Here is a 26,123-nt window from a genome sequence, read left to right on the forward strand (position 1 = left end):
CAAATCAAACATTTGGAAGGTGCAAGTAGGGAGAGCAGAATGCTGGGCTGCAAGAAAGAGGACCTCACTAATAATCCCTGAGATGAGTACAGTTTCCTGAAGCTGACATTAAACACTAACTGCATGGCACCATGTGAAAGGGCTAAGCATGCTTAAAGGACCAGGGATGGGCGGAAGATCTCCCAGTACTCTCTCACATCATTTGTTTTTCTGGATTGGGACTACAGCTTTTCTGGGGGTGTTCCTGAGCCCAGCAATCTCTCTAGAACCTTTCATCTGGCCTCACAGGCAACCAGTGGAGCTGACCGTGGTGCCGGCAGATTTAGATACTTGCCCAGATTTCTTCCATGCCATGCTCAGCTCTGCTGCTCTTGCTCATCTAGCCTGATGCAGGTGTGTGGGGTAGAAATCTTGGTAAGTATAGCAGAGAGGTGTGCAGGGTGGCACAGCAGGGATTACACAGATTGCTGATGCCTGGGGTGTTCGTGATGGGGGGACATTGTTTTTGCAGTGTGTTTCAGTGGTGTAGGGTCAGATGTAGAGAAATGAGGCCATGAAGGTAAATAGGGAAGCTGGGCATAGAGGCACACACCTGTAAAGCTGAGACAGGAGGTTTGTTATCTTCCTGTCCTTTAGACAGAACCCTAGTTATGAAATCACTGGTGTGAACTAGTCACCATACCCCCTGGAGTTCCCTCCAGCCCTTCTCCATGCAAGAGAGAAAGTGTCAGTAGAAGAGGAGTCCCATGCCCTGCAAAGACAAGGTGATCTGAGAACAGGTTGACCAATTTATTTTTCCTGAGAGTTCATGTAAAAACAGCACAGGGAGTAACAAACAGCAGTGGTTAGGAAAAGGGGATGCCATTCAACATGTTTCAACAGTCTCTGTTTGGCTTTGGAAGGACAAACTGCCATGGTTCAGAGGCCAAGAGAGAGCAGAATGAAGCCAGGTCCCTTTGAAGTGGGGGCTCAGAATATGGGAGGAGGGGCTCTGAGGGGTAGACTTCAGATCCAGATGTCAGAGCTGCAGTCGCCTCCTGGGTAGCGGAGCTCATGGGCTAGGGCTGGCCCAAGGGGCTCCTTCCCAAAGTCTACCAGGAAGTTGGGGTTCAACTTCAGCCCTCCCTTTACTGTGTCTACATCGATCTGCAGCATCACAGAGCCTTCCCTGTTGGAAAAAAGAAAGGGAATAAGTGGGGACACTCCCTCCTCCCAACACTTGTGAGTATAGGGAGTGGGTTCTTGAGTGAGCAGGGTCTGAATGAGCCATCTGTAGGGTGGGGTGCAGATGGAGTCCCCAGGGAGTCTTCAGAAAGCCAAATGAGCCTTCTGGGAGAGGAAGATTGGGGAGGAGAGCCCAGATAGTCTGCTTCTCACCTGATGAGATCAGGGTAAAACTGCTTGTCCCAGGCACTGTACAGAGATGTGGTAACGTACAAACGCTTCCCATCTAGGCTAAGCTGGATCATCTGAGGGCCTCCGGCCACCCGTTTTCCCTTAGGAAAATGAGATTTCAGAACTCAAGAATACACAGATCCTAGGAGGGGATCATGAGCACTACCCAAACCCCAAGAACATGCCCGCCCACACATCCCCTCCCACTGCGTGCTCCTGGAAGATGGACTGAGGGGGCCGGTGGGGAGGGGGAGAGGTCCTCACCTTGACGACCAGAGGCTCTGGTTGGCATTTGAGTTCCTGGTCCTCCAGCACTTGCACAGGGCCTCCCTTAACAATGCTGCCCCCAAGGAAGATCTGGGTGGGGAGGTGTTGAGGATGAAGGAGGACAACAGTGAGTGGTTTGGGGATATTGCAGGAAGAGCAGCTTCCCTCACTCCTTTCAGACGTGGTCCCCATGGCTGGCTCCTCACAATCCTGAGCCAGCATCTTCCCTTGGCCCCCATTTTTTGCTTTTCCTGCTCCTCCTGTATCATCCCCCAGCTACTTCACACCCTCTATCCCATCCCCAGACACTTTTCCTCCTTTCCTCCCCTTCTCATCTTGCTAGGACCCCCACCTGTCCAGTGAGGCAAGGCTTCTGAGGGTTAGAGATGTCATACTGCCGCAGGTCCCCATGCAGCCAGTTGCTGAAGTAGAGGAAACGGTCATCCAGAGACAGCAGGATGTCAGTGATCAAGCCTGGGGGGAAGAAGGGTGTCGGAACTCTTCCTCTCCAGGCCTGTGGGAATCGATCTTCCCACTCCCGCCCCCCGCTAGGCACTCACCTGGCATTTCGGGTAGGATCCAACCCTTAACTTTCTTGGGGGGGATCTGGATCACCTTCTCCACTGACCAAGTACCTCCCTACAACGGGAAGTGGAGAGTGAGGCTAGGAGGCTGTGAGCTGAGACTGTGAGAGTTGGGGATTAGAAAGGAGAGGGTGGATACAGGGCCAGCTTTCCATGAGGGTCCACTTCCATGCAGGTCCCTTAAGGCAGTGTTTGTGTCTGCTTTACCATAGCATTCCCAGCCCTAGCACAGTGCCTGACATAGACACTCAGGAAATAGCTTTTTTTTTTTTTTTAATCTCTTTTCCTTTTGTGGTCCTGGGGATTGAACCCAGGGTCACTCTCCCACTGAGCTACACCCCAGACCTATTTGTTTATTTATTTAGTTATCACTTTTATTTATTTTTGTTGTTGTTGTAGGTGGACAACATGCCTTTATTTTATTTGTTTATTTTTATGCAATGCTGAGGATTGAACCCAGTGCCTCACACATGCTAGGTAAGCGCTCTGCCTCTGAGCTACAGCCAGCCCCCTATTTATTTTTTATTTTGAGACAGGATCTTGCTGAGTTGCCCAGGCTGGCCTCAAAATTGTGATCTTCCTTCCTCAGCCTCCCAAATTGCTGTGATGACAGGCATATGCCACCGCATCCAGCATTAAATAGTTTTTGAATAAATGAATACATACGGCCAGTTAGGGTTCCAGTGTGCTATGATCTGAATGTCCCCACCAAAATTCATGTTGCATTTTAATCCTCATTGTGAGATATTAAGAGGTAGGACTGGGCTGGGACTCTAGCTCAGTGGTAGAGCACTTTCCTAGCACAGGTGAGGCCCTGGGTTTGATCCTCAGCACTACATAAAAATAAATCAATAAAATAAAGGTATTGTATCCATCTACAACTAAAATATATATTTAAAAAAAAGAGGTAGGACTACATGGGACCTGTGAGAGGTGATTAGGGCAGGGCCCTCATGAGTGGATTAATTCCTGAATAGGTTAATGGATTGTTTTGAGAATGAATTTGCATAAAAGGTTGGTTGTCTCTCGTTTGCACCCCTGTCACCAGGTAATGCCCTGTGCCTCCTGGGGATTCTGAAGAGAATCCCCAGCAGCAAGAAGATTCTCACCAGATGCCTCTCCTTGACCTTGTACCTCCCAACCTGGATCCAGACCTATGAGTGAAATAAATCTTCATTCTTTATCAATCACTCTGTCCATGGTAGTCAGTTATAGGAATAGAAAATAGACTCATACAAGGTAGAAATTAGCTTAGCACTGTGAGAAGAGAGGCCTTGTTTTGTTTCTGGAGAAGCCTGGGCTGGTGGAACTAGGGGGCACCTTCACTGAAGCCCTGACTGTCAAGATGGCTAGGAGCCAAGAACCAGAGGGTGCATGTTACCTCATTCTTGTAGAAGCGCTGGATGTTGGAGCTAAGGGCACAGCCCACAAAGCCTTGAGCAGCAGCTGGGTTGTGCAGGAAGCGGATTTCCAGGGGAATAAGCCCGTCCTTCAGAGGCAGGGTCTGTATGATCTCATGGCGCTGCCAGTCCCACACATGTAAGTGGCTTCCATATAGCCCTGGGGTGGGGGTGGGGCCAGAGGAGAGGCTCAAGATCCATGGTGGGTGGGGCAGGCAGGGCATGGGCACAGGCTGGGGCATGGACTAGGAAAGAAGTTTGGAAAATGATTTAGAAGGATCAGAAGGATACTGGAGGCAGTTTAAGCAATTCAGCACATCCTACACCATAACCCCAAGAGTCTGGGGTCCACAGGAGGGAGGAAAGAAGGCAGAAGACTTGGAGTGGGATTGGAGCAGAAGGAAAGGGGTGTGGCTCAAGGCTCCTACCAGCCCACTGGGGGCTTCTCACCTGCCTCCACGTCAGCAGGGTTGAAACCATCTTTTATGACATTGGGGGCTGCCCATTCGGTGCTGATCATGATGTTGTGTCGAGGCTGGTACCAGAAGTCGTAGCCCATTGGTGCAGCTCCCCCAGGCTGCTCCCATGTCCCTTTTACCTCAAAGGTCTCCCCATCCAGCAGCACAAAACCCCCTGAGCAGGGAAGGAAGGAGGGTGTCAGGTAGAGACATTAGAGTCTATATCCCCACCCTCTTATCACCACTTTCAGAAGACTCTAAACCCATCGTCTGCCCCACTCCTCCACTGGGTGTCCAAAAGGGCCCTCCCAGAGATGGCCAGGTGAGAGGTGGGACCTCCTACTCTGGTGCCCCATCTCCCTTCATCTTTATCTTTCTCCCAAATTCAGGGGAAATTCTTCTCCCTTCAAGGCAAGAGATCTTCTGGAACTCAGGACCCTGTGCTTCTCTTGCGCGGCTTCCCATGATCAAAGTGGGCTTCCTCCTGGAGTTCAAGCTCCACTCTGCTCACTACATTGTCCTTAGAGAGTAGACAAATAATATTTTCATTTGTCATTCAATATGAATGCCCAATATTTTGCTCCCTTGCTTCATGTTATGATATCTTCATATGTCCTTGTGAGCACATCAGATGTCTACTCCTTACTGTTATTAAGTCTAGGAATATCACATGCCTCCCATCTCCTGGATAGAGCAATCAAATGGAGTCCAGTGCAGTACCCTTGATTGAAATGACCTTAATTGATGTCCCACTCCAGATCTTAAGAGGAGAGGGTTTTGATGAAAAGAACAAGGCTCTGAGGAGTGCAGTGCAGAGTGGTCATTAGAACAGATTCTGGAGCCAGACTGCTGCATTTAAGTTACAGTTCTGTAACTTATTAGTGCTGAAAGCTAATAAGTGGGGGTAAGTCTATGTCCCCCCTTTCTTATCTACAAAACCAGGATCATAATAGCACCTATTTCATAGCTTGTGTCTGGCACACAGAACACCTAAGTGTTAGTTCTCATCATACCATATGTGAGATGGCAAATGTAAAGATTAAGAATCCCAAGCACTGTGGGACCTACTCAATAACTCACAAAAGCTGATATTAAATGCATGTACTATCTGGGGCCATGGTCTGCGTTCACATTGCTTATGGCAGATTGTTTGGCTATACCTTTTAACTAAACTCATCAGTCAAGGCTCATCTTCATAGAAATAATTGAAACAACTGAAGTTACTTGGTAACACTTTAAATATTGGACGGAACTTAGCCTATTGATGTGCTGGTTATCCATTCCATTGCTCCCCAGGCTGGGGATCTGCTCCCCCCACAGACAAACACTTTCTGCCTTTCATAGCTGCAGAAGTTTTTATGAGCACACAGTGCCAGCAGGTACCTTTGCTATTGCCCTTGGGATCTCCCAGGGCACTAATCATGACCTCCCCACTGGCCAGGCAGTGGCTGGTGTGGAGGTATCCCAGATTGCACTTGGTGTGGACCTCCTTGGGCTCGATGACCTGGAGAGGGGTGGGGAACCATGTCAGAACTTTGCAGGGGCAGGGTTCTCCACTCCCTACCTCCATACTCCCCTACTGTATCTGTTGACACTCTCCTCTTTTTCTTCAAATCATGATTATAACTCTTCCTGTGGAAATATGGCAAAGATTCAGTCTGGTAACCTCCACAGAGCCCCAAGGAAAAGTCAGACAGACTGCTAATAACTTCCCAGGTGGAAAGCACCAACTCTTCCCCTATCTGTCCTGAAGGGACTAATAGCCCTGTGGGCCCATAAGCTCCCCCCAGGGTGGGCATGTGTCACCAGCAACCAGCACACAGTGAGTGTCAGGCACCAAGAGGATACTGAACAAAGTGTTAAGAGGAAGAACTGGATGTTCCCTGCCTAAGGGAAGCCCTGAACTCATAACTGGTGAGGAAGCCAGGTATGGTGTTGCACACCTGTAATCCCAGCAGCTCAGGAGGCCGAGGCAGGAGGATCAAAAGTTCAAGACCAGACTGGGTAACTTAGTGAGACCTTGTCTCAAAGTAAAAAGGGCTGGGGATATAGTTCAGTGATAGAGTACCCCGGGTTCAATACCAAACAAATAAAACTGGGTTAGAGGGAAAATGGCTTCCTTTCTCTTGTCGGAGTAAAATAAGAAACTCTTCCCTTGTCTCTGGTGCCTTGGCCCTCAGTGCTGGAGATGACAACTTAGCATGCCTAGGTAACTTTCTTCTGAACTCTAACCTCGCTCCCTGTCTCTAAGCCCCATCTTGCACAAGAGTGGGAAGCAGTTGGTTTATGAGTGGCTTCTCGCCTGTAGACTGATGGACCGGCAGGTGCATTAGGGTATCCCAGCCAGCAAAAGCAGAGGACATGCCTTGTGTAGCTTTGGGGCACGGGGCTCAGAGCCCACATCTACCACATAGATACGGGAGGAGATGAGACTGGGCAGCACTAGCTTGGTGCGTGATTTGGTGCTGTCCCCAAAGCAGCTGCTGCAGGTGTTCCATCCTGAGTGATGCAGCTCATCCTTCAGGTAGGGCATGGGCAGCCGGTGGATGACCTAGGATGGAGGGGGAACAGGAGGTGATGCTCACCCAAGGCACACTCTGTGCCCTTTCAGAAAAGGCATCCCCATGGATTCATTTTGGCTTGGAGTCACAGCATAAGCTGGATTTGTCCTTAGGTGAGTGTGTGTAGGGGTGTAGATGTGTACTGTACATCTTGCACAGCCATACCCATGGAGGACAAAGATGGATAGGAAGGGCAGGGCTGGGTCCAGGGCTAGGGGAGTGCTCAAGGTCTGCCTCACCTGGCAATACTGGGAAGACTTGGGGTTGACATCAACAGTGGCCAGATAATCCGGGGCCTCAGTGCTTGTGTTTCGGTAAATACAGGGCAAGTAGACAATCTCCTCTCGGGGTCCTAGAGGATAGAAAGTAGGCAGTGGGGACAGTGGGTTGGGGAAGAATGGTGGAGGTAGCCCTGGGTGTGCTGAGGGCTGAGGCCAGGTCTGAGGTTCCCCACCCCTACCAGCCTTGGAATCAGTAGAGGGCAGTTACCTTTCATGGCCTCCAAAGGGGTAGGGTAGCCGGGGCCACACTTGCCACATTTCGTAGCTGTGGAAAGAGTGGGACATGTTGGCTAGAGCCTGCTCTGGAGGATGAGGGTTCCCTTTCTTCTACCTGCAACACACATCTGGCAGGCTAAGGCAGACATGCTGCTGTCCCCAGTCCCCACTCCAGCCCCGTCACTCCTCCAGCTGCATCACTCTGGCCAATCTCACCACCACTCCTTCCCCAACGATGGTGAAGGTGTGCTGGAGGAGACACTCCAGCAGGGCCCTGGGCGGGTGGGGAAGAGTAAGCACAGCAGAGGCTGTGTGGTATAGTGGTCATGACATCAACTTGGGTCCCAACCTCAGCCTACCACTGACTACCACCCGAACTTGGGCGAATAACTTAACCTCATGGCCTCAATTTCTGCTTCATCTGTAAAAGGGGGATAATAAGAATACCACAGTGGGCTTTTCTGATATGTAACCAAGAGGGCTCCATCAAGTGTGTGGCTTTGTGCTACCTGATAGAAGACCAATAAACCCTGGTGGTTCCTGAGGGGTAATCCTCAGGGAGTCAGAGTGGTCTGCTTAGCAATTCACTAAAGTGTATCCCTGCCAGGGGCAAGGACACTTCCTGCTTTTCTCTCCTAGGGCCTGTCCCCAGGCTGCAGGCCATATCCTGGATTGCATAACCATCTAGATGAGGGAGAGGAGGCTGGAGTTCAAGGCTGTTCCCAGCTGTACTTCCATGCATAGGCCAGTTTCCAATTCCCCACCCACCACAGTTGTAGGGAACGGCCCTCCTGACACTGAAGTCTGGCAAGAGAGGTCACACTGACCCATAGGGCCACAGTCAGCCTCTGTGAAGGACAGCTGCCAGAACGCCCAGCATTGGGAATTTGGGGTCAGTCAGGAAGAAATGTTGAATAACAACCCAGAGGAGGCTGCAGGCTGCAGGCTGAATGAAACCCTGGAGTGGATTTCACAGGAATGAACACCACCTCTTTCCTGTCCTGGGAGCACGAAAAAGAAGCCAGGAGTAGCCAGAATCAAGCTTCTACACCAATACGGGCTGGGACCCCTTCATAGTAGCCTGGGACCCCCATTCATAGAAGCCAAGTGACTAGGTAGCAGAGAAGCAGTAACAGCATTTCAGAGTCCAGAAACCTGACTTCAAGTTCCAAATTTGACACCTACTCTATTTTTCTCCCTTTCATTTGCCAAAAGGAGGTAATAATAATAAAATCCTACCTGCTTCTTTAGGTAGATATGAAAGTCAAATAAGACAAAGTATTCACGAGTACTTCCAAGTTTAAAAAATACAAAAGAGGAACTGGGGAGATAGCTCAGTTGGTAAAGTGCTTGCCTTGCAAGCACAGGGCCCTGGGTTCGATCCCCAGCACTGCAAAAAAAAAAAAAAAAAAAAACCAAAAGAGAAGTGTGTAGAAATATGGGCAAATAAGACAATGTTTGCAAAAGTCTGGAATTATGAAATGATTATATAAATATGTGTAGGGCTGTCAGGGGAGGGAAGAGAATGCCAGGCACTGCTTGATGCCAAGGGAGGGCTACAGATTGGGTAGGGGTGGCTGGGGGATGAGAGAGAGAGAAAGAGAAATACAGTCCAAAGAAACTAAGGAGACTTGCTCTGCTATACAACGAAAACAAGCTATAGCAGAGCGTGGCATAGGATGTCGGGAGGATGGGATGTTCACAAACTCTAAGACATCAAAACAGAGACACAAGACTGGGCTCGGTGATGCACGCCTGTAATCCCAGTGGCCAGGGAGGCTGAGGCAGGAGGATCACAAGTTCAGAGCCAGCCTCAGCAATTTATCGAGACCCTGAGCAACTCAGTGAGACCCTGTTTCTAAATAAAACATTAAAAAAAAAAGGGCTGGGGATGTGTCAGTGGTTAAGCACCCCTGGGTTCAATCCTTGGTACCAAAAACAAGAACAAAACACACACAAATAAACAAATAAAAAACCAAAAACACAAAAACTGCAGAGCCAAAGAGAGAGAAGTAAAGGTGCTGCCAAGTGTGACTGATTCCTTGGCATCTGCCCAGCTCAGCTCTGCCCCTTACCCCCAGCATTTCTTAGGGTCAGGCCATGCAGGCCACTCAAGTTGCAGGGAGCATTACTCCTCTTTCTGGAGGTGACTTCCTGTCCTAAGCATCTCAAGCTAGGTCTCTGATCATCTTGGCTTTGAGATAAACCCAGGGAAAACTCTAGCGGGTTTTCTATACCAGTCTGGCTGCTGCATATTCTTCCAGCTCAGGGAAGAGCTAGTTCCAAAGGGACAAGGACGTTTAACACTCCCACCCAAACCCAAACTCCTCAGCCTGACACCCAGGAACCTACAGATGGAGGAATAGGAGGACTGTGGGATGGAGAGGGCATTGAAACAGGTCCCCAGTGAGTGTGGGTCACTGACATCCTTCCCTGACTTTCTGTGTGGAGCAGCCAGAAGGAGACCTGGGCGCTGAAGGCTTGGGTTCCCCACTCCCTGGAATAAGAAGTTGGCCCAGGGCTGAAACCAGGATTGTCTATCTCCTATGGTGATATAAGGGATTCTCCTAAGAATCTCTGATGCAGACAGGCAGCCTGGCCCTGCCTCTGCTGAACAGAATAGAGAGTAGCCCAGGGTCACACTTGCCTGCTGTCCCCCACCCTCTTGCCTGCCTTGGGACTTTGGCTAAGCTGGGGAATGCAAGGAGAAGGAAGAGAGAGGGGGGAAAGAGGAGGAAAAAGTGGGAAGATAGAGGGAAACCTGCACTCAGAGTAAGAAAATGAAGAAGAGACCAGCCCTTCCTTCCCAAACTGCACATTCCTCCCCGATTTTGAGGCATTTCCTAGAGGAAGGATCCTCCAAACTAGAGGCAGACAAAGGGGGCGGGCAATGTGCGATTGCTGAAGTCCCCTTCCTTACCCATGCTTCTGACTGGTACGCTTTTGGTTCTGAAAGGTTTGCCAGGAGCCGGCAGAGGTGAGGCAGACAGCTTTGCTGGTGTCCAAGGCGGGCTGTGTAGAGGAAGGGGCAAAGGAAGGGAATTTATACAACCAATCGGGGAAGGGGCGGGGCAGGGGGAGGGACCAGGCCACAGCCCAGGGTAAACCGAACAGGGCAGCTGGCCACAGCCCAGGGTAAACCGAACAGGGCAGCTGGCCAGGACGCTCTCAAGTGGCCTGGCAGTTGGTGCTTGAGTTACAGAGCATGTGTTTGTGTGTGTGCTTGTGTGTGTGTGTGTGTAGTGGGGAGCCTGGGCATATGCAAATACATCTGTGCCTCTGGTGGGTGCCTGCATATGTGTCAATTTGTGTATCTGTGTATGCACATGTCCTGTGTTACCCATGCACGCAACTCTTATGTATGTGCCTGCATGAGTGTGCACATGCGCTTATGTGCGAATTTGTGTTTGTGATGGGCTCATGTGTTAATATTTGTGCTTGTGTGTACCTGTCTGGATTTGTATGTGCCTGTGTGAGTAAATGCCTGGAGGAGTATTGATGCCTCTGTGGGAGTATTTATGTGCACATGTGCATGTTGTGCAGGATATGTTTGTGTGAGCATGTGCATGCACATATTCTTGTGCCTCTGAATGCTCGTCTCTGTATTGGCATTTGGGGGTACCCGGGGCTGTGGGTCTATCTATTCCTTCTTCCACAGCCCCAGTCTGCTCTCCCTTAAGAATTTCCTCTTATTCCTGTCCTTCATGCTCCAACAGGCACTGTTCTACTCACCCAGGGACTCCTCACTCATGTCTTTCTTCCGCAGCTGCTCCAACAGAACCAGAATTGACAATGGGGTCCAGATTCCACTTTTCCACAAACCATTCATTCCCCTTGAGCTTTGAAGTAGAATTAAAATCAGCATTGCCTATTATTACCCTCTATTACCCTCATAAACCTCAGGAGGTGAAAGTGGAGAGCCTCCCCCACATCTCCCAGCCTGCTGCCTCAGCAGCCCTCGGGGGGATGAATGGCAGGACCTGAGGGTAGCCCAACAGAGGCTACTGTCCCTAACTGGTCTTGTGATAGCCATAAACCCCTCAGGGTCTCTATCCTGCAAAAAGTCCTCCAGCTGGAAAAGTCAGTGACTGCTTAGGGTGGCCAGGCCTGCTAATATAATACCCCAGAGACAGGAAAATGACAACTGCTTGCTGCAGACCCTGAAGCAGAGTGGTTCAAAGCAGAGTTGAGGCCTAATCCCGTTAACTGTGTCCAGGGTCGTCCTCATCCCAAGAATCCAGTGTTTGAAGGGCTGGATGAGAGGGAGATCAAGGAACCTTCCCCAGCTGGTCTCCTTCTTGGAGCCAGGGACCTCCTCTTTCCTCAGGGTTGGCTGCTTGTCCAGGGAAACCCCTGTCCCCATTCTTTAGGGAACCTGCTGAGTCTGTGTCTACACCAGCCACTTTCATCTTCCTGGATGAAAGCTCTGGGGTGAGGTTTTTATTGGATAGGGAATAGGGTAAAGTTCGGTCTCAAGATTGACAGTAGAAAGAGCTACAGGGACACTTACAAGAAAGAAGAGGCCTTTGGTGGGACGACAGGGGCTCATGAGATGCATTATGAGTCACCTTTTGCTTCCAACAGAAGCAGCTAGAGAGTTAGATTGGCAAGGCTAGAGAGAAATCTCTCTGTACCGAATACCTATGTGGAAATATCTAATATAAACTCATTATGTAAGAAAGAAAGGGAAAAAGAAAGAGGAAAGAAGGAAGGAAGGGTGGGAGGGAGGAAAGGAGGGAAAGAAGGAAAGCAGGCTGGGCTACAGATTTCCAAACCAGAGTAGAAGGAAGGGGAGTGAAACTGGTTTATATTGTTAATATCGTATACCTTTTGCATGTACAAATATGTAGCAATGTATCCCACTATTATGTGTAATCATAATGAACTAGTTAAAAAACAAAACAAAACTGGGCTTTGGTGTACTGAGCGTCCTGGTTCCCCTTCTGTGGAGGATCATGTGCCCACCAAGGAGAACCCTCTGTAGCTGCCCAGAACAGAGATCTTCCCGTATCTCCAATGTCATTCAACCCTTTTAAACTCTGTCCTCGTTCTGCGATCAGCAGCCAGGTGTCAAAGCCAGCCTTGTGTGCAGCTGACCCACAGGGGATGCCCCTGAGAGCTGCTTCCTTGCTTTGGCCATCTCCCTGGCCTCCAGGCTACTTCCACTCATCCTGCCTTCATCCTGACCCTCTAATTCTCCTTCTCCTCCTCCTGAGATCTCCATCTCCTACTTCCTTTCAGCTCTCCTTTTGGCTCAAGGTAACCCACCAAGATCTGCAAGAAAAAGCAACTCCATTCCTGCCTTTTATCAAAAGTTCTTGAATCATTACCTCTAAAAATACTGCTAAAGTATTTTGTTTGTCCTTGAGTCTGTTGTTGACTTGTTCTTTCACGGTTCTGTGCTCTGACCTGGCTACTCTCAGTGGCTTCTCACTGAACTCTTGCTCTAAAGTCAGTGAGCTGGTTAGGGAAAGCTGTCCCAATCTGGGCCCAGTGAGGGGATGCAGTCCAGGGAGAGGGGTCAACTGTTCACAGAAAAATGCCCAAGACTTCTTCCTTCTTCTGGCACAGATAGATTTGGGGCTTCCAGGTGGTCAGTGGACTGTGCCCCATCAGCAGCAGCATCTGCTAAATCCTAATTTTGTTTCTTAAGAACTGAAGAGCTCCCTGCCTAATCTCATCTGCACCTCCCTAGTTGTAGACCAACCACAGCTGGGTGACTCTGGGATTCACAGCAAGAGTTGGTGACTGGGGAGCATCCCAAGCTGACTCTGGTGCTAAACCCCCATGCTGGCACTCCAGGCCAGAAGCAGCTTGCATGGGAAGGTCAGGCTGGGTGGGATCCACATTAATTTCTGCTGTTTGCTGCCCCAGAAAAGTGCAGCACTGGAAGAGGCAGGGTACAAGACTGACAGCTGGACAACTGGAGGTTGTATAACTGCTTCTCCAGAATTTTGACTCTGGCCTCCTCAAACAGAAGGTGAATTCCCTGGGCCATGTGGGGTTGGGTGGCTGCTGTGTGGAAAGGTGGGCTGCTATTGGTTCCCCTGTTTCCTCCTACCCTAAGCCAGATTACTTTGCACCTCTTTTTTTCCTTTTTTTTTTTTTTTGCACTGGGGATTGAAGCCAGAAATGTTTTCCCACTGAGCCACATCCCCAGTCCTTTTTATTTTTTATTTTGAAACAGGGTCTCCCTAAGTTGCTGAGACTGGCCTCAAACTTGCAATCCTCCTGCCTCAGCCTCCTGATTCTGGGATTACAGGTGGTGCCTGTAATCCTTTTGTCTCTTTATACAGGTTCCAAGACCATTGGTGGGGAAGATGGGGAAGTAATGAAAAACAGACTCAATCCAGTAGGGAAAAAAAGGGGAGGAGATGATGAATTAGTCTCTAAGAATAATTTAACGAGGGGAAAAAAAAGAAATTTGGTATTCTTTATCTTTAGCAAAATCAAAACAAAAGGGAAGCAATCCAAGTCCAGAAAGGGGGAGTGATATTAAGGGGAAAGGGGTATTAACATGCATGAGCCAGCTAGTATGTGTTGGCTCCTTTAATCTTTGCTATAATCTTGTTGGTGATACCATGTCCATTTTACTTATGAAGAAACTCAGGCATAGAAAACATCCAAGTCACTGATTGATGGCAGAGTAGAATTCCCATCTACCCCTCTGATGGTTCCAGTTTTGCAGTCACTGAGCTGCCTTTTTTTTTTTTTTTTTTTTCATTTTGCTTTGATTTGTTTCATTTGGAGGGAAGGCAGAGTGGGGAGGCAGAAGAACCAGAGGAATGCGGAAAGTTGGGGGGTTTGGTTTCTTGGAAGTCCCAGAACTGAGAGACTCTTTCTCAGAGTTGGGGAGAAAGTGAAGAAAATGTTGTCTGCTGAGTCGAACAATGAGATCTTCATGGGGGAGGAGTGGAGGAATAGTAGAGACCCCTGAGCTGCTGAAAGGAGACAAAGGAGAGCCAGGTGCCATGGCACCTACCTGTAATCCCAGCAACTTGGGAGGCTGAGGCAAGTTTGAGGTCAGCCTGAGCGATTTAGCTAGACTCTGTCTCAAAATGATAAGAAAATACAAAGCATTGGTAGAGTGTCCCTGAGTTCAATCCCTAGTACAATAAGTAAACAAATTAATTAAAAACAAAAAGATTTTAAAATAACATAATAAAAGGAGATGAAGGGTCTGCATTCAAGTACTAGCTGGTGTCACCTTAGGAGAGGGACACTGGAAGGCAAGATTTTCCATTTTTACATTATATACTTTTCTCCTCCGGCCTAGCATCTCCCCTTTCTCTCCCTTTTCTCTTCCTTCTTTCTCCTTTGGTAGTAGGGATTGAACCCAGGGATGCTTTACCACCAAGCCACAACCCCAGCCCTTTTATTTTGAGACAGACTTTTGCTAAGTTGCTCACCTAGAACTTGTGATTCTCCTGCTTCAGCTTCTTGAGTCACTGGGATTAGAATTGTGCTCCACCATGCCCAGCAGTATTTTTTAAAATAATAAACATATAGTACTTTTGTAACTAAAAGCTCAAATAAAAGTATTAAGGGAAGCAAATTATAAGGAGAAGGAAAGGAAGGATGGAAGAGCCCATGCTGGAGAGAAGGACAAGTCCTGGTCCCTTTTTTGCTGCAGCTGTCCCACCCTCCTGCCTGTCTTCCCTGTGGAGGTGCCCATGTACAAGGTCATCCATTCTTGCATTCCACAAACAATTCTGGATGCTGGTTTGGAGCCAGGTATGACGAACACAGTGGTGAACAAGGCAATGTTGCTGTCTTCATAGAGATGACATTCTGGGGGAGAGAGCCAATAAGCAAGCAAACACATAATAAGTGCCATTTCAGGTAAACGCTATGAAGGAAGTAGGATAAGGTAAAAGTGACAGAGTACAAAGTTTACTAGGAGCCCGCACACCTGTCATCCCAGAGGCTTGGAAGGCTGAGGCAGGAGGATTGAGAATTCAAAGCCAGCCTCAGCAAAAATGAGGCGCTAAGCCTCTAAATGAAATACAAAATAGGGCTGGGAGTATGACTCAATAGTTAAGTGCCCTGAGTCTAATTCCTAGTACTGGGGAAAAAAAAAAAAAAAAAAAAAAAAAGTTCTTACTAGAATTGGTATATACAGGTACGAATTTGTATGCAAACAAACAGCATAAACATCTAAAAAAAAATAGCAACAAACTCCTCCCCCGAAAACCACAAATACATGCAAAACACCTGTAGCACACGAAGGAAGCAGCTTGCAGAGACCTGAGGCAGGACTGGCTGGACTGGTTGAGATTTCCCCAGCTAAGCAGCGTTTCTGAGGCCCGTCCTGCTCATTTCTTCTCATATTAACAGACCAACAACTCCCTCAGAGGAGGGCCGCAGCAGCCACTGAGAACCTGTTACCAGATACAACTGGAGCCCAGTCGGCCCGCACAGGGCACAGTCAACTCCAGAACTCACAGCAGTGCAGTTTTTTTTCTCCCTCCTCCATTGAAGAAACAGTTTACCAATTAATTCAACTGCTCACACTCGCCTCTTGTCTGTGATTGACATGGAGTTAAAAGTCTGATGCTCAGCGTAACAGTAAGGCTCAGAGAAGAGAAATAGTTTAAAAAGATTGTCTTCTGCCAGGGCCGCCTATAAAGAGCATGATCAGGGACTGGGGTTGTGGCTCAGTAGTACAGCGCTTGTGTGAGGCACTGTGTTCAATTCTCAGCACCGCATATAAATAAATAATAAAATAAAATAAAGGTCCACCGACAACTAAAATAAATAAATAAAGAGCATGACCAGAGAGGTACATGGAGGGCTTCCTCTCCACGTTCAAACCACTCAGAAATATCATCCCTTCTGGCCTGCTGATAATGCTGGGAACTTCCCCATTGCAGTTTTCTTCTGTGTTAGGGTGGCCTGCTCTCACCTCTGGGCTACAGTGTTATCTCCAGGGTAGTAAGTCTTTCAACTCAGTACTATCGTGTGGCTTGGTTTTATCAGAAGCACTGAGAAGGGGCTTGGAGCTTAATGATAAAGTTTTTAAAAATATATATAATTATTAACACATATTAATTGTACTACTTCATGGGTTTCACTGTGACATTTCTATACATGCATATATCATGCTTTGATCATTTCTACCTGCCCTCCCTTCTCCCCTCTCTGGCCCTCCAGTCCCTCTCCACCCACCCCTGTCCCTTTCCCCTTCCCTAATAGTCCCTCTTCTATTTTCAGTGTTTTGTCATTGTTGTTCTGTTTTTGTTTCAGTTTCCACATATGAGAGAAAACATGTGACACTTGTCTTTCTGTGTCTGGCTTATTTCATTTAACATGATGTTCTCTAATTCCATCCATTTCCCTTGAAATGACATAATTTCATTCTTCTTTATGGCTGAATAATATTCCATTGTAAATATCATATTTTCTTTATTCATCTGTTGGTAGGCCCCTAGGCTGATTCCATCCATATCTTGGCTACTGTAAATAGTGTCACAATAAACATGGGTATGCAGGTAGCTCTTCTGTATGCTGGTTTCATTTCCTTTGTATATACCAAGGAGTGGTATAGCTGAATCATGTGGTAGTTCTATTTTAGGTTTTTTGAGAACCCTTCATGTTGACTCCCCATAGTGGCTACACTAACTTATATTCCCAATAACAGTGTATGAGGGTTCCTCTCTCTCCATAGCCTTACCAGTATTTGAGATATCTATCTATCTATCTATCTATCTATCTATCTATCTATCTATCTATCTATCTATCCATCCACTCTGACTAGGAGGATATAGAATTTTAGTGTAGTTATGATATGCATTTCTCTGATGACTAAAGATTTGAACATTTTTTCATAGTTATTGGTCATTTGTATTTCTTTTGAAGAGTAGCTATTCAGATCATTTACCCATTTTTTAAATTGGATTACTTGTTCTTTGGTTGTAAAGTTTTTTTAGTTCTTTATATATTCTGGATACTAATCCAGTGTCAGATGAATCGCTGGCAAAGATTTTCTCTCATTCTAAAAGCTGTCTCTTCACCCTGTTGATTGTTTCCTTTGCTCTGCAGAAGTTTTTTATTTTGACATAATTCCATTTGTCAGTTTATCACAATACCTGTTTTCAAAATATGCTACAGAGCCATAGTAACAAAAGCATCATGGTATTGGCATACAAACAGACACATAGACCAATGGAATAGGATAGAAGACACAGAAATAAGCCCGTGCATCTGCAGTCAACTCAGTCTCAACAAAGGTGCCAAAACACGCCTTGGAGAAAAGATAACCTCTTCAACACACAGCGCTGGGAAAACTGGATATTCACAGTATAGAAGATTGAAAGTAGACCCCTACCTCTTACCCCATTTGAGTTGAGAAATCAAATAAAAAATGAATCAAAGATCTTAATGAAAGACCTGAAACTTTGAAACTACTAGAAGAAAACAGGGAAGACACTTCAATATATTGGCATAGGCAATGAAGAAAGGTATTTTAAAAAGCAGTTTTTGCCTGAGAATGTGCCTTAGTGTTAGAGAGCTTCCCTAGCATGTATGAAGCCCTGAGTTGAAACCCCAGCACCAAAAAAAGATCTTTTTTTTTGCATTGCTGGGGTTTGAACCCAGGGCCCTGTGTTTGTGAGGCGAGCATTCTACCAACTGAGCTATCTCCCCAACCCCAAAAAAGGGTTTCTTAAAAAAGTTTTCTTCTTGACTATTTGACTGACTTTTGTGTGTGTGTGTGTGTGTGTGTGTGTGTGTGTGTGTGTGTGTGTGTTACTGAGGATCAAATCTAGGGTCTTGCCCATGCCAAGAACATGATTTACACCCTACTCCTACCTCTACCTCTTAGAAGAAAAGAGTAAGTTGAACAGGCAGATTCAAAGTTCAAGGCCTGTCCAGGCAACTCAATGAGACCCGGTTTCAAAACAAAATAAAAAGTGCTGGGAGAGGGGCTGGGGTTGTGGCTCAGTGGTAGGTAGAGCGCTTGTGTCACATTTATGAGGCACTGGGTTTGAGTCTCAGCACCGCATATAAATAAATAAACAAAATAAAGGTCTATTGACAACTAAAAATTATTTTTTTTATTTCTCAATTAATTAAAATCTGAAGTACTGATTTTATTGCTGAAAGGTACATTAATTCTTTGAAGTCAGAAAAATATGAAACGCTTCATGAATTTGTGTGTCATCCTTGTGCAAGGGCCATGCTAATCTTCTCTGTATCATTCCAATTTTAGTATATGTGCTGCCGAAGCGAGCACAACAACTAAAAATCATTAAAAAAAAAAAAAAGTGCTGGGGAAGTAGCTCAGTGGTACAGCGGAACTCAGAACGCCCCTGGGTTCAATCCCCAATATTGAAAAAAAATTAGTATAAATTTCAAGATAAGAATTTTAAGCCACAGTGCCATAATCATGCTTAAAAAACTGTCAGATATTTCATGTTCAAGTTTCCCCATTGGGGTCATATGCCTTTGTTTTACAGCTTGTCTATTTATTGGACTCACGAGCTGAAGGGTTTGTACCTTTCAGTTGTCCTTTTTGATAAATTTTGAGTCTTTCTAATCTATTGGTGAGGGAAGAAGTTTCCCTAAATACTGATTTTTCTGGTTAAATAAAAAGGATTCTGACTAGAACACAAGGTACATCCCTAGATACACATTTAATATAGAAGAAAAAAAGGAGAAGTGGGTATGAAACCCAATTATGAGGTCTAGAAGAGGTAGCAGTTCTTTTAGTATTATAGGGACACAGGTTTAAAAAAAAAAAATCACCATCACCAACGCCCTCCCTCAGCCTTCCTCCAGTGCCAAGCCTGGCTCCAGAAGAGCTGAGACGAGAGCTGTAAAATGACTTTTACACAATAGTCTCCACCTTTACAGAGCTCTACTTGGCTAGCACCCTCAGTTGAGAGCCCTGGGAAGAAAGAATTACATCAGTCTTGGTTAATGGCCCAAATTAAGCATCAAAACCCCTCATAAAGCTTCCATTTGGACGTGTTACAAAAACTGTAAATAAAATATCCAAAGGAAAATAAAAGCTGTTGTATTTGGGGTTGGAAAGGACCTTTGGTCCCTGGAGTTATGTCCTGAGTCACAGTTTCTCTACTAAGGCTCAGGACGGGCAGGAACAAATCCCCTCCTCTGGGGAGTCCAGTGCCCCCGTTTTCCCAACTCAGCACTATGCTGCCTGGGAAGAAGGTAGGAATTCTTCTCCCAGTGTCTCAGAAACACGGGTGTCTAGAGAGTTTTTGCATGTGTATGTGTGTGTGGGGGGGTTGTCCTCAGTTACATCAGGGATCAGGGTGAAGCCTGCAGCAGAGTTCATTGCCCATCCTGGATTCATTCAGTCTTTGCTACATCATAGCTAAGTGGCTGGTTTCCACTAGGATCTCCCCATGTTCACGTGGACATGTAGAAATGCTAAAAGTGCTTTCTGGGAGATGAATATTGTAGGATATGGGAACCCCAGATTTCCTCTCTAAATTTATTCAAAGGCTGATTAGAGCTGTGTGTGCTGGTACACGCCTGTAACCCTAGCTACTTCAGGAGGCCAAGGCAGAGGATTCCAAGTTTGAGGCCAACCTCAGCAACTTAGTGAGATTCTGTTTAAAATTTTTAAAAAAGCACTGAGGATGTAGCTCAATGATAGAGCACCCCCGGGTGCAATTCCTAGTACCAAAGGGAGAAAAAAGAAAAAAAAAAAAAAAAAAAGACTGCTTGGAAATGAAAGTTTAAGAAGGCTTAAACAGCCAGGCATGGTGTCATATACCTATAATCCCAGTAATTTGGGAGGATGAGGCAAGAGGATTGAAAGCTTGGGACCAGCCTTGGCAACTTAGTGAGATGCTGTCTCAAAAATAAATAAATACAGGGGCTGGGGAGATAGCTCAGTAGGTAGAGCGCTTGCCTTACAAGCACAAGGCCCTTGGTTCGATCCCCATCACCCTAAATAAATAAATACATACATACATACATACATAAAAGTGCTGGGGATGTAGTTCAGTGCTAGAGCACCCCTGGGTTCAATTGAGCCAATAAATAAATAAGGCTTAACCTGAAATCTAATGACTGTTTCTAATCTAGGATGATCTCCAACAAATCAATTGGAAAAAGTAAAAGAACCCATGGGGAAGAAAACAATGTGACAACTGAGGCAGAATTGGAGTGTCACAGTTCCCAGTCAAGGATGGTCAAGGTTTGACAAGAGCCACAGAAAACAAAGAAGCAAGGAAGGATTCTTCTCTGGAACTCTCAGAGGGGCATCGCCCTGCTGACACCTTAATTTAGGACTTCAAGTTTCTAGAACTGTAAGAGGATAATGAATTTCTGTTGTTTAAAAAGAAAAGCAACACAAAGATATTCCAAGGATATGAAAATGAAATATAAATGGCTAAGAAACATAAGAAAAGTCACCCAATCTCATTAGCAATTAGAGAAATGCTTGCCAAAGCAACAAGTGTGATTTTTCCAAAATAAAAAGATTGAGCTGGGCACGATGGTACATCCTGTACTCCCAGCCATTCTGGAGGCTAAGGCAAAGGCTTGGCAAATTTAAGGCTGGCCTGGGAAATGTAGCAAGATCTGTCCTAAAATAAAAATCTTTTTTAAAAAATATTTTATTTTTAGTTGTAGATGGACACAACATCTTCATTGTATTTGTTTGTTTATTTTTTTAATGTGGTGTGGAACCTCAAACCCTGTGCTTCACACATACCAGGCAAGTGCTCTACCACTGAACCACAACCATAGTCCCCTAAAATAGAAATCTTAAAAAAGGTTGGGGATGTAGCTCAGTGGTAGAGCACTTAGCATGTGTGAAGCTCTGGGCTCAATCCCCAGTGTTGAAAATTTTTTAGCTAAACTATATAGTTTTAATTAATTAAATTTATTAATTTAAATTATATATACCTATTATTTGTATGTTCACAGAAAATGATTTGTAGATATAAATATTTCTTCCTTTATTTATTTTTGTGGTACTGGGAGTTGAACCTAGGGATGTTCTACCACTGAGTTACATCCCTAACCATTTTTATTTATTTTCTCTTTATTATTATTATTTTTGGTACTGGGGATTGAAATTATGGGCATTTAACCACTAAGCCACATCCTCAGCTCTTTTTTATATTTTATTTAGGGACAGGGTCTTACTGAGTTGCTTACGGCCTTGCTAAGTTGCTGAGGCTGGCTTTGAACTCGAGATTCTCCTACTTCAGCCTCCCAAGCTGCTGGGATTACAGAAGTGTGCCACCACCACTGAGCCTAGCCCTATCCATTTTAATTTTTTTATTTTGAAATGGGGTCTCACTAAGTTGCAGAGACTGGCCTCAAACTTGTTATCCTCCTGCCTTAGACTCCCGATTTGTTGAGATTACACCATGCCTGGCCACAAGATAAACCTTCTTTTGTCATACCAATGTAACCTGAATTATAGAGAGCAATTTTTTCACATTGAATATGAATTATATAGTTTAAACATTTTATAATTAAGCTTGAGATACATGCATAATTTAGAACAGGATTAGAGAAAGAATACAATAGTGTTGTTAGCTATCAGTGATAGCATGCTTGCCTAACGTGTGAGAGGTCCAGGGTTTGATTCCCAGCACTGCAATCAATCAGTCCATCAATCAATGGTTACAATCCAGCACTGGCGGGCTGGGGCTGTAGCTCAGAGGCAGAGCACTTGCCTAGCATGTGTGAGGCACTGGGTTTGATCCTTAGCACCACACGAAAATGAAACAAATATAATAAAGACATGCTGTCTGTTTACAACTAAAAACGTGTTTTATTTTTTATTTCTTTTCTTTTCTTTTTTAAAAAATATGGAACGCTTCACGAATTTGCGTGTCATCCTTGCGCAGGGGCCATGCTAATCTTCTCTGTATTGTTCCAATTTTAGTATATGTGCTGCCGAAGCGAGCACTAAAAACGTGTTTTAAAAGATCCAGTACTGGTGAGAATGTGAGGAAAGGACACACTCATTCAGGATTGATAAGAGTGTCAATTGGTGCCCTATTAAGAAAGGGAATTTGTCAATATCTATCAACAGTTAAACTGTGGGGCTGGTGGTGAAGCTCAGTGGCAGAGCACTTGCCTAGCATGTGAGAGGAACTGGGTCGCATCTCTGGTATCACAAAAATAAATAGAAGAAAATAAATGCTGACTAAGTACTTGTAGAAGTGCCAGATACTTCTCTAAAGTCTTTATGAGTTTGGTTTACTTAATCTTTACAAGAACACTATGAAGTGAGTACTCTCATTAGGTCCAATTTAAAAATAAGGAAGTTACAGTTTATAAAGGGGGAGTTACTTACTCAAAATCACACAGCCAGTGAGTAGCTGAGCCCAGGATTTGTATCCACGGGGTCACTTTAGCACTCTGCCTGTAACCCCTGCTCTACAGTGTATTAAATCATATAACCTTCACAGCAGCCCTTGAGACAAGGTGCCTTTTGTGTTTTATTGTTTGTACTTATTGTTTGGAGGGTTGGTCAGTACACACAGCCCTTTTTATAGTATTTGGTGGGAGGAAAAAGGCCAGAGGTTCACCTTCTCAGGCTTCCTTGCATCCTAGAGCAAGCATGTGACTGGCTCTCGAACCCTGGCAGGTGTACTTGCTGAGGACTCTGCTGCAGAGCAGTAGGGTCGGGGAGTGTGCTTTGGCTGATAAGGGGCAGGCAGGTGTGTGGGTGGGTAGCAATGCTGCAGAAGTTCCTGGGCTCCAGCCTGGTGGTACCAGGGCAGCACTTGGAATTTGAGGGGCAGAGGCAGTGTCCTCTGAGTGGAATCTAGGACCGGGAAGGACTCTCTGCTCCCAGCTGCAGTTCAACCACATCTGCCACTGGGGCTTTATGACTCAGCAAATCCCACTTGCTTAGCAAACTGGGGTGATTCTTGAGACTGGCAGGCCAGCCACAGAGGAGAGCACCCAGGGTGGCCCAAAGGGATGGAGGTCTAGCCCACTTCAGCAATAGTTGTTCCCTTGATAAATAGCCAAATAGCCACTTGTGAGCTTTTGGGTCCCGACCAAACACAGGACTATGGGACACTACCATGACACAGGCCTCCTTCTGAACCAAGGATTAATTGATCCATCTCACCAGCCCAGGGACACATACACCCAGGAGTTCCTCATCCTTGAGTAGAGCTAGCCAGAGCCTGAGAATATCCTGAAGGCAGAGGAGAGATGCAAATCTCCTCCTGGGCTGCCCCTAGCTTGCCCCAGCTTGCTAATGGATTCTCCTTACTCAGCCCACCACACAGGATTCAGAAGAAATCATGCATGAAAGATGGAGAAGAAAAAACTTTCTAGCCTGGATTACAGGTGACTGGCTTTCTGCCAGATACCATCACCTGCCAAATGGCCTATTATTAAGAGATTAACTGCAAAAAGTTTAGAGCCAGACTGCATGTGTTTGAATTCTGGTTCTACCAGTTACCAGCAATATGAATTTGGGCAAATTATCCAAATTACAAAGTACTTCAGTTTCCTCATCTCTATAAGAGAGATAATAAAAACACCTACTCTCATAGTTTGTTTTGAAAATTAAATAACAATATATGTAAACTACTTAGAAAAGCACCTGTAAAAGGGGTCCACTTCATGTTTGAACATAACTCTTGCTGCTCAGCCACTGCGGTTTATTTTAAAGCTGACTTTTTTTTTTTTTTTTTTTTTTTTTTTAATTTCTCTTCCTCTTCCTAACCATGGATGGGGGAATCAAGATTAACCTTCTTTTCAACCTAGGTGGAGTTATCTGTCCTTCAGTTCACAGATCACAGGAATGAAGTAATTCAGACTTCGGGGCTGGACCAGTGGGTCCAAGAAATGGCTATCTCTCCAGGCTACCAATGAATTATAGCTCTTAACAGTGCACAATTGAAGTGTGGCCTTTGTTTCCCCTCTTTAAAAGCCACCATTGCCCCTGACAATTACAATCTCTGGGACAGGAGTTCCCTGTTCTTCTCTTTTGGTAGCAAACAATAAAACTTCATTTCACTTTTTCTCGAAACTTTGTCCTTATTATTGAATTGGCGTCCGGGACAAGGATTGAGCTTATGGGATCAAATTTGGCAACCCAAATGGGACCCCTCCAGCTTTCTTGAGTCTGCCAGGTAACTGGTGAACTTTTTTGAGAGTTGACCACTGGAAAATTAGGAGATGGAGTGAGTTTGTCTTGGGTTTAAACAGAGAAACTGGTACTATAAGTAAAGGGAGGGACTGGGGGTGTACTTTGAGGAAAAGGAAACTGATTACACTAAAGTTGTGACACCTTGGCCATCTGATAAACTCCCCTGGTATGCACACAAGACCCTTGATTGCATGCATATGGTCCCTCTGCATAGGGACATCTCTGGTGCCATTGGTATAGGAGTCACAGTTAATTGGGAGTAGGAAACCTGGACTGTCTTTCCCTCATCTCATTTGTCTGGTTTTGGTTTTTGTTTTGTACTGGGGATTAAACCCACTGAGCCAGTGGTTTTTATATTTTTTATTTAGATACAGTTTCTCACTAAGTTCTCACAGGGCCTTGCTGAGGCTAGCTTTGAACTTGCGATCCTCCTGACTCATCCTCTCACACCTGGCTGGTTTGTCTGTTTTAAAGGTTCCCATCTGTCATTCCTGGTTTGGGGGACCCCTTCCAGTTGTCTGTCTCTGTGTTTTTGTTTTTATCTGTTATTGGCTCCTTAAGACATGGGCAATGCTACATTGATCTGGTAGTCTCTTGGGAAGATCTTGACTGAATGACTCTTGACCACATATAGCTATAAGCCTATGATTAAGAAAAAGATGATATTTTACTAGAACACAACCTGGCCATTGAATGGTATTTTAAATTATTATACAGTCTTGCAGTTGGATGAATGAAAAAGATTCTGTCTGTGCAGGCATTTATATAGTTTCATGATCAGGAGTGTAAGTGGTCAGAAACTAAGTTGATGGTGCAAAGAAAGGCTCTACCTCTGGTTTGCAAGGATAGCAGGACACTGGAAGAAAAAGTTACAAGAGATTTAAATCCTTTCAGCCCAGTGCTGCTGGCCCAGCACTCTCGGCCTGGCCCCAGCCCTAGGCATGTGCATTGAAGATGTACTCTGGGCTGGAGGAAAATTTTCAGAAAGCTGCCTGGGCTATGGAGAAATGGGTGAACAGGCTCAGTGAAAGCCCTGAGGACTTGGCCTTTACCCTGCCTTTCAGCCTCCTTGACCTGCGGAGTGTATGTGTTTGGGGCTGTCCCGAACAAAAAGGATGTGGTGGTGGATGTGGACACCACAAAGCATGCTCCTCCTGTGCTTGCTACTCCCCCACCTCACTGCTGAGCTCTTTCTCCCACCAGTGGACATCACTGGGTGAGTCCTGCCTGCTGTTCACATCACTGAACAGGTACAAGGGCCTCCCATAGTCCCCACATTTGCAGGCACCTGCTTCTTGGCCCTACTGATTTCTGTAGAAAGAGGACCCTGAAAACCCTGTGGCTGTCTTCTGACAAAATGCCCTGTACATAAGGAGGAACCACATGGGAGAAAGATTCCTGGGTGGAGGGGACAATTGACATAAACCCCTCACAGCTAGCTGATATTGCCTTTAAGGTATATAATGCCTGGGAGGAACAGAAACTAAAGTCAACTCATGTTTTATTTGCAACCCCTGCAAAGGGATCCTTCGGGAAGCTTAAAGCAAAAGATGGGAAGGGCCTCCCTCCATTAAGAATCAATATGGGGCTGAGGTTGTGGCTCAGTGGTACAGCATTTGCCTAACATGTGTGAGGCGCTGGGTTTGATTCTCAGCACTGCATATAAATAAATGAATAAAATAAAGAAAGGTCCATCAACAACTAAAAAAAAAAAAAAAAAAAAAAAAAGAATCAGTATGCCTACTGCAAGGAAAAGGCCCAGCAGGGACCCTTGGGTAGAGTTGACAATGGGGGTCTCATTTAAAGTTGATAACATCATGATAATGATAAGAGTGACAAGTCAGGCTCACCATT

The 26,123-nt window shown here is 45.8% G+C and overlaps 1 protein-coding gene and 1 long non-coding RNA gene across 3 annotated transcripts in view; one reads left to right on the top strand and one right to left on the bottom strand.

The window, feature by feature from the left end:
- The window catches only part of LOC306670986, a 40,013-nt gene extending 16,032 nt beyond the window's left edge, over positions 1–23,981 (top strand). Inside the window, exons 3-6 of one of the 2 annotated variants that reach the window (XR_013766551.1) lie at positions 13,037–13,142; positions 13,350–13,424; positions 20,219–20,442; positions 23,863–23,981. This is a non-coding gene — a long non-coding RNA (uncharacterized lncRNA). Of the gene's footprint in view, positions 1–13,036; positions 13,143–13,349; positions 13,425–20,218; positions 20,706–23,862 lie in introns of those variants that run through there. The other variant, XR_013766552.1, reaches the window with a different exon arrangement.
- SELENBP1 (selenium binding protein 1) lies at positions 769–10,210 on the bottom strand. Its single transcript, XM_079155315.1, has 12 exons — positions 10,083–10,210; positions 7,155–7,211; positions 6,905–7,017; positions 6,470–6,655; positions 5,488–5,608; positions 4,097–4,279; positions 3,628–3,806; positions 2,223–2,301; positions 2,015–2,136; positions 1,660–1,752; positions 1,378–1,496; positions 769–1,168 (listed from the first exon to the last, which is right to left on the bottom strand). Exons 1-12 carry the CDS (start codon positions 10,084–10,086, stop codon positions 1,006–1,008), a joined length of 1,419 nt encoding a protein of 472 aa, XP_079011441.1. The 5' UTR covers positions 10,087–10,210; the 3' UTR covers positions 769–1,005.
- Positions 23,982–26,123: the final 2,142 nt, after the last annotated feature.

This window comes from Sciurus vulgaris (assembly GCF_902686455.1).
Source record: "Sciurus vulgaris genome assembly, chromosome: 1".
NCBI classification, from domain to species: Eukaryota; Metazoa; Chordata; class Mammalia; order Rodentia; family Sciuridae; genus Sciurus; species Sciurus vulgaris.

Excerpts from the sequence above, each read along its gene's own strand:
- SELENBP1 (XM_079155315.1), bottom strand. Across the intron at positions 4,280-5,487 it reads TCCCAAGGGCAATAGCAAAG|GGGGTTTTGTGCTGCTGGAT; the intron begins GTACCTGCTGGC and ends TTCCCTGCTCAG. Across the intron at positions 1,169-1,377 it reads TTTTACCCTGATCTCATCAG|GGAAGGCTCTGTGATGCTGC; the intron begins GTGAGAAGCAGA and ends TTTTTCCAACAG.